The sequence below is a fragment of the Geospiza fortis genome, unplaced genomic scaffold (assembly GCF_000277835.1).
Source record: "Geospiza fortis unplaced genomic scaffold, GeoFor_1.0 scaffold987, whole genome shotgun sequence".
Lineage (NCBI taxonomy): Eukaryota > Metazoa > Chordata > Aves > Passeriformes > Thraupidae > Geospiza > Geospiza fortis.
The window spans coordinates 35,432-43,673 of NW_005054844.1; the positions used below are offsets into that span (position 1 = coordinate 35,432).

General features: G+C 35.6%; 1 protein-coding gene across 1 annotated transcript in view; it reads right to left on the reverse strand.

Moving 5' to 3' along the window:
- Window positions 1–6,379, reverse strand: part of LOC102031646 (nipped-B-like protein) — a 21,456-nt gene extending 15,077 nt beyond the window's left edge. Inside the window, exons 1-3 of the mRNA XM_031065527.1 lie at window positions 6,228–6,379; window positions 4,389–4,554; window positions 3,162–3,292 (exon numbers count right to left, since the gene is read on the reverse strand). Coding sequence (XP_030921387.1) covers window positions 3,162–3,292; window positions 4,389–4,554; window positions 6,228–6,291 — 361 coding nt within the window. The 5' untranslated portion in view covers window positions 6,292–6,379. The remainder of the gene's footprint in view (window positions 1–3,161; window positions 3,293–4,388; window positions 4,555–6,227) is intronic.
- Window positions 6,380–8,242: the final 1,863 nt, after the last annotated feature.

Below are 8,242 nucleotides of genomic sequence, written 5' to 3' on the forward strand. Positions count from 1 at the left end.
CATAAGATTTTAATCCTCAAAAATGCACAAGTAAATAGTTTAAAGTGAATTTTAAGTCCTTTCTACATCCTAAGCTATGCTATGAAAACTAACCTATTGCAATATGGTATTTTAGCTGATCTTCTAACAGATATCTGCTGAAAGACAAAGCCAGTGTTGAGAAGAGAAAAAAAAATTATGAAAACTGAAATTAAATAATAGCCTAATTTTAAATAAATAATTATGATAGCACCCAGAACTTTCTCTGTCATTTGATTAAAAAGGTCTAAAATAAAATTAACATGTTGTCCTTGTACTGATGCTGCACAGTGATGTGACGCAGTCTGTTCAGACAACCTAGTAATAGAAAAGAGTCTGAAAACTCTAATTAAAAATCTTATCTGTATGAACCCTGTTTCAACAATGGGGCTGGCTATTATCAAAATACATGGAATAAAAGTTTGAACACTGCTGCTACTTTACCTGAAACAAAATATGCCAGCAATTTGGGGGGGGGGTTGCATCCAGGATACAAAACAAGTATTCAGATAATACATCTTTCTTGCACTATTTGTTAATCATAACTAAAAACAATTCTTGCTCTAAACTCTAAACTTAGTGTTGAGTTACAAATCAATATGACTGGAAAAAACATCAGCACAGAATTCTGCTTGTGCTTTACCTTATATTCACATGTATTCAACACATAATATTTAGGTTTCTGAAGAGGCCTTTTTTTCCTGACAAATTGTACTGAACCAGGAATTTTATGCCACATTTAATGTAATTCTTTAGCCAGGTGATCTTTCTGATCTTGCATTAGAAAAGAAGGCTGGAAGAAATGAATTTGAATTCAGTTTGTCCATACAAATGCTGGAACTGACGCTGAAGGGATCATGGTGTAGAGGGCCCCCCCCAGGCAGAGTAAATTGACACGGTCCCAGTGCCTTCTTTCCTTCTCAGTTCTGGGCATTACAAATACTGGATCACAGTACCCAGCACTGACTTCACCACATGCTGGACTCAACAGAAGGCAAAAGGACAATATTCAGAAAGAAGACAGTAAGGAAAACAGAAAAGATGACTTTGAAATTTATGTTCTTCTCTAGTATTTTATACTTATGGTTGGCAAAATGCATTACATAAGATCTCTACCAAACTCTCAAGTGTTCTACAAATCATGACTTCACAGAGATTACAAAATATGTTCAGAAAGCAGAAGAAAGCCCAACCTTTACTGCCAGAACACATCAGTATACCCTCCTTTGGCCTAGGAGATCTGAATGGGATGTACTAACAGCTAACATGGCTGCCACCATTTGCCAACATCTAGCTGAAAGATCCTCCTATTTCCAGGTAAGAGTATGGCATAGAAATGAATAAATTAAAAAAAAAAATATGGCACTTCACCTAGCTTTTCCAAACATTCATTACAGAGCCTTCTTCCTCTCAAAAAACTTTGTGTACAGCTATACTTTTCTCCTCTTCCCCTTTTCTTTCAATGTTTCCAATTTTACACTTACATTTCAATGTTTGCACTGGTACAAGTATTCAGAATTATGTAAAATAAAATTAAATATTCAAGGAAGATTTAAAGTCTGATCTCTTTTGGTTCTCTGAAAGCACTTGGTTAACTTTATTAAAATAGCATCAACTATTCTTTTAAGTTTTATGTTTAATTGTTTTTTAATTCTGTACTAGTACCTCCCTTCAAGCATAGGCAAAAACACATTAACTAAAGATAGGTGGTTTTATTTCAATAAGGATTATTCTTAATCTATCGAATCAAGCAGCAAAAGTGTTTCCCCCTCTGAAGCACAGAATTAGCAAAAATTAGAAAGAAACTAACTTGCTTTATCTTCTTTCTTTCAAAAGCCTCTGCTGGAACAAATAATTTCATAAATAATGCCTCCCTTTTGCACTGGTAAATAATTATTTTACTCTACAAAACTGGTGGAAAACTGTGTGTTATCAACATTATTCTCATACTAGATCAAAAAAATCACACCATTGTACCAGCTATTAAGAAAAAAAATGAACTCTATCCAAACCAAAACCAAGACAAGAATATGTTTTTTGTGGAACCACTATGCAAAAACTGTCAGGACAGTCACAACTCTTCCAGCAACTGGAAAAATTATACTCTGCAACAGCTACCTCCAAACCCAGAACCTGGAGACTCTTTTCATAGTTTAAATTTCAGGATATATGTATCAATGACCTACTAAATATTTAGCACTGCCTTCCACATTTTCATTCATGGAAATTTTTGCATTCTTTCAAGGAACATTATGTGTTCTGTCCTTAGCAACTTCTTTTCAAATGTTGTATTGCTTTTTACTCATTAGCCTAGGTGAATGAACTTAATAATCTAATTTTATTTTTTTCCCCCTCCAAAAATGCCCTAACACTTTCTGTTCCCTGTGGACTCCAGTAACACTTCTATTTATATTTCTACAATGCTAGCGAAGCTTTATCCTCACACTGTGCAAACTCTGAAAACCCCCCTACTCATTTCATAGTTAAGTATTTAAAGAATATATTTCAGGTGCAAATGAAGAAGTCTCCAGATCTACAAGTAGAATCTGTCCGATAAATCCTGTGCTTGGTCTCTCCCCTTTTCTATCTTTGCTATCCAGCAGTATATCTCACTAAACCTCAGAAAAGAATTAGTTATCGAAACTGTAAAATCTGTAGGGCATGACAAATTGCTGAGAAGAGGAATGGCAAGGAGGAGATGTTACATATGGTTCATTCAACCTTATTCTTTACCTCAGGACTATCAAAAACTACCATTACAGTGATATAGTTTAATTGTACAGATTTTCAATACAGAGCAAGGCCTTTTTTCCCAACTTCAATTTACTAAAACAAATAAATAAACCTACCTATAAAGAAATTCAAATAAAATTACTTAAAACCCAATCACTCATCCTAGAAATTAAACTTAGTAGAGAAATTCAACATTATTTTTTACAAAAACACCTAGTAGAGTATATTTCTGTGCTTATTCTAATACAATCACTCTTAGATGTCATGACACATAGATTTTTATCATTATCAAATACAAGATAAGGCATAAATATCACAGTTGTGCTCCCTACATATTTGTGGTTAGTATCAGCCCCCTAAACTTACAGAACAACATAAAAATCAATCAATCATCAATCAAAAATCCTTACCGCTTTGCACCCCATATATGTTTTGCATGCTTTTCTCCCTGAAAACATTAGGATTCCTTGCCAGGACAGCCTGCAGCAAGACTGGTATATCTCCCTCTGGATCATCACTGCCAAGGTTATCTTTCAACTCTCTGGAATTGTGGAAGTAAGCAAATAAAGAGGCAAATGCATTTCCAAATTATAAGAAACCATGAGTCAAGTAAAAAAACCCAAACAACCACAACCAATCAAAACCGAACCAAACAACAGCATTTTACTGTTAAAATACAGAAAAAAAACCCCACCAAATCTGCACTGCACCACTGTTCTCTAAATCTACTTTTTTCCTCTCATGCTAAAGGAATGATAGAAAAGGTATTCCTACTAGTCTTCAAAATTATTTTCTGCTAATAAGCACTTATATATACATGGCTATCAGTTTCAGACTATTATAATGCTTCTCATGTCCATTTCTGCATTGTGATCTTCTCCATAAAAGAATGCTGTGTCATAACATCCAGAAAGCACTACTGTAGAAGTGAAAATAAGATAAGCATAAATGCATGACATTTACATTGCAGCCCAACATTTTGAAAATCTTTTATTTTAGAAGGGGAAATTGACATCACAGGATTCCCCTTGAACCTTCAAAAATTTTCTGTAAATGCATCCATATTTTCACTTTTTCTTTGCATTGATGACTTTGAAGAGCTACTTTCATTTGATCAAAATAACAGATTGGAACATGTAGGAAAAAGGGCTGTACACATAAGACAATTTAAAGAGCATAAGTGAAAAATGAAAAAACCAAAATACTTGCTGTTTCAATTCTTAAATATTTTAAGTTCAATATCTAATCAGAACTGACATAGATCTTGCATGGGTGTCTCAAAAAAGTATCTTTTTGTGTAATACTGAGTATAAAATTTGTCAGTGCACATAACTAACGAAAGTGGAACACAAATGACTTTTGCACAATTGATACCACAAAGTTTGCACTCCTAACTAGCAAGAATAGAACAAACAGCATTCCTATTAAAAAAATAGTTATGCATAAGGGCCGTCAGACAATTACTAGCATTCCAACGGAAACAATTGATTCTTATACTGCAGTAATCTGCTAAGTTAGCCTAATAAAAAACCTGCACCTTCTAATTTTCAGATATTAACACCCTTCTCAATTCAGTTCAGTTTAATTTAAAGTAATAAGGATGGTGATCTGATATAGTTGAAGCTCAAAATACATACATGTGATCTGTTGACACCTGATTGAGACTGTGGACAAGCTGTGAAACCAGATTTTCATCCCTGCAAGCCAGAAGGCAGTTCACCTCTTCAGCTATCCGTCCATTGAAAAGCAGGCTTTTTGTTGTGGTAGCAGGTAAAGGTGATGGAAGAGGCAGCTGGTTCAAAACTGTTATCAGAAAATAGAAAGGAGTTCAGAATTATTTCATGAAACACAAGCATACAAAGATGGACACCTTCTTACTCCCTCATGTGATTAAGAAAGAAAATCTGACAACTACATTACTTGCATTAATTACCTTGAATGTGCCTTGAAACTTGGAAAAATTAGCAAAATCAGCAAAACATTTATTAAAACAGTATAAATTCAGCTAGTTAATTGAGCCTACTGTACTGCCTCTACTCATCAAGTCCTCCATGTTTTTAGGGCAACAGGACTTGTCAATTCCAGTACCTTCTTTTTACACAGAGAGAAATAAGGTGAAGCAGTGACATGCCTTTCTCTTTCATGCACCCCTGACTTTCTGAACATCAGAGAAATATGACAGAGAAAGAAGCAAACACACCTAACACAAGGGCTAATCCCACCAAAGGTAATCACTGTTTTAAGAAACTCTTGCACCAGAAGTCTGGCCAGTGACTTCTACTAGTTAAGTATTTTGACTTGAGAACCATATCTGCAAATAATTAGTGCTGGAAAACTGTCCATAGCCCAGAAACTTATGATTTGCATCCTGATGGACCATTATTATACACACATAATGGTACATATATACACATATAAATACATAAGCAGCATCTTCCAGTTTAATAATTCAGAATATCAGAAAGACATAAAGTGTTTTCCCCCCCCATTGAATACATTTGCTTTTTTTTACTATAGGCAATTAAATTCAATTGCTGGGTATATACTTTCAGTGTCTCTTGAAAAGTCTTCAAATTTCAACAGCATAATAATAATAAAATGAGAGCTCAGAATAAGCACTTGGATCACCGAGTCCAGTTATCCTCACACAGACAACTGAGCTATAAACTCTTGCTTACACTTTATAAAAAAATATGCATCTTTGTCCCAATTTTTCATATTGAAATGGCTGTTGTAGGACTTCATTATAGTAATGATAAATCTCCTCTAAGTTTCCACTAGAAATTTATTTTTGGTCAGATTATAACCATTTGGTTTTGTGCCAGCATCAGCTTTTAATTTAAATAGTTCTTTTTCTTTCCTTGCATTTTGTCTTCCTGACATATTTAAAGACAGTACACACACCTCATCTACTCACAGCCAAGAAACAAGGCTCATAGGTTCAGCTGCTTATTTCCATCCTAGCAGCCACTCTTTGCACTTGTTAATTAGAGCAACTTTTTTCTACTTTGTCCAAAACTAAGGAATTAGGTTTCAAGTATATACAGAACATTCCACAGCTCTCTATCTGAACATCAGTCTAATCATATCTCTCTCTCTCTCTCCAGTGAAGATGATGATATGTATGTTTTAGAGAAGTATTTAATCATTTATATGTTTTTCTTTATTTGTGGGGTTCCCAGATATGTTACCGAATGATATTCCAAACAACGAATTCCTATATTTTTTTTGTTTTGGGTTTACTTAAAGGTGCTTTTTTTTAACCTACATGTTTCAATTAGCATATTTTGTTTGAATATATTTTTTAAATTCTAGCAAGGACAAGAAATGTTTTAATACCAAATCTGATTTTGAACAGATTTACTTTTAAGAACTTTAAAAATAAAACTATTCTTAGTACTTTTAAAATGTGAGTATATTAAATGAAGAGGTAGAAGGGAACATAGCAAAGACAAAAAAAAAAAAAGAGTACTTACGGTCTGTAAGACTAGCAATCCCTGCAAGAGTAGTGATGGGAACATGAGGCATATCCCCATTCATCCTGAAGTTCTGGGAGAGTAGTGCCTACACAGATATTTCAGTTCAGGTGCCAGCTATCATTACTTCCCATCTCCCAAGCACTAAAAAAGCAAAAAAAAAAAAACAAACCAAAACACAAAAAAACCAAAACACAAAAAAAAAACCACAAAATCAAATTAAAACTCAGTTTACTTAAAATAATTTTAAATTCAATAACATAAATGAAACATAGACTATAATCTCAAATGCATAGTAAGCAAATTTTGTCAAAAGTGGGTGGAACAATGTAAAATTTAAATATCAAATAGCATTAAGCAATCAAAAGGCAAGCTTCTGGGTTTCAGAAGTAGAGTCCATCACCAAAAAAGATGCAACATAAGGCAATCAAAAGACAATTTGCTCAGGTTATACGATACCAATGCAAAAATTGGCAACAAAACTTTTTTTTGGCTCATAATGCAGTGGACAGCACTTAATCCATAATCAGTTTAAGCAATTAGCTACTATATTCACTTCCCAGTTTTGGAGGAGATATTTTTCATATAAGAAGTTAGCAAAAACAAAAGGAATAATTTACAGGTGCAAATGTCAAACAGTAAGCAAAGTGACAAATACAAAATCTTAGTATATTTTTGTCATGGTTTAACCCCAACCAGCAGTTAAGTGCCATTCAGCTCCTCATTCCCACCACTCACCCACCCCAGGTGGAATGGGGAAGAGAATCAGAAAAAGGCAAAAATGTATGGGATAAGAACAGTTTAATAATTTAAATAAAGTAAAATATACTACTACTGCTGCTAATGAAAAGGGAGATAAAAAAGAGAGAGGAATAAAACCCAAGAGAAATAAGTGACATGCAATACAGTTGCTCACAACCCACTGACCAATGCCCAGCCCATTCCCGAGCAGTGATCAGCCTCTCCCGGCCAACTCCCCCAGTTTATATACTGGGCACAACGTTCTATGGTATGGAATATCCCTTTGGCCAGTTCAGGTCAGCTGTCCTGGCTGTGCTCCCTCCCAGCTTCTTGTGCAGCTCCTCCCTGGCAGAGCCTGAGACACTGAAAAGCCCTCGACTCAGGGTAAGCAATGCTCAGCAACAACCAAAACATCAGTGTGTTATCAGCATTATTCTGTACTGAATCCAAACCACAGTGCTGTGCCAGCTACTGAAAAGAAATAAACTCTGTTCTAGCTGAAACCAGGACAATTTAAAAAATAGTAGTATTTCAAAATTTATCTGAAAATATCTCCTTAATATTAAACGTGTAGCAGACTCCATGGAGCTTGCGAGAGCTCCATGGAGGATAGAGACTCAACAGTAGGAACTGCTGAGTCATGATGAGACAGCAAAATAAGCTCCTGTCTTCTGCCTCTCGCCCCATAGCTTATCTCTGTAACCCCATAGGCCACTATCCCTAACCCTTACTACTGGACAAGTTTGGATCCTCCTATACCCTATAAAAAGGGGCTGTTTTAGCCCATTTGACAGAAGAAGAGCTGTCGCTGGAACCCTTCACAGACCCCCCAATAAACCATCACTGTGGAACCACCAGGACCTCTCCTTCTCTCTTGCCGTCTGCTTCTGCCCCAGCCAAAGGCACCCTAGCAAGCAAGCTCGAGCTGAAATCCTGAGAGCTGAGAATCACTAAAGAGCGAAAATCACAAAGCTTGATAAGTGTGGCTGGCAGCTAAGAGCTGACTGGGTATTCGGGCACTCTGTCTCCCAGAGGGACTGAGTTATCCGGAATGGCCTGCATCGCTCGGAGATAAGCCCAATATCTGGGTCTTATCATAAACGCACTCTGGTCAAACTATTACCAGATACTGTTTCACCCTCTCCGCAGAAAGAAAAGGTTTAGTCACCACTGAACTAGTTTATTTCCTATAAAACAGCATAGTTTATATTCAACTACTGAAAAGGAATTTGTTCATCTAGTTTTTACTCGCTATAAAGATCCCAATTGTAAGG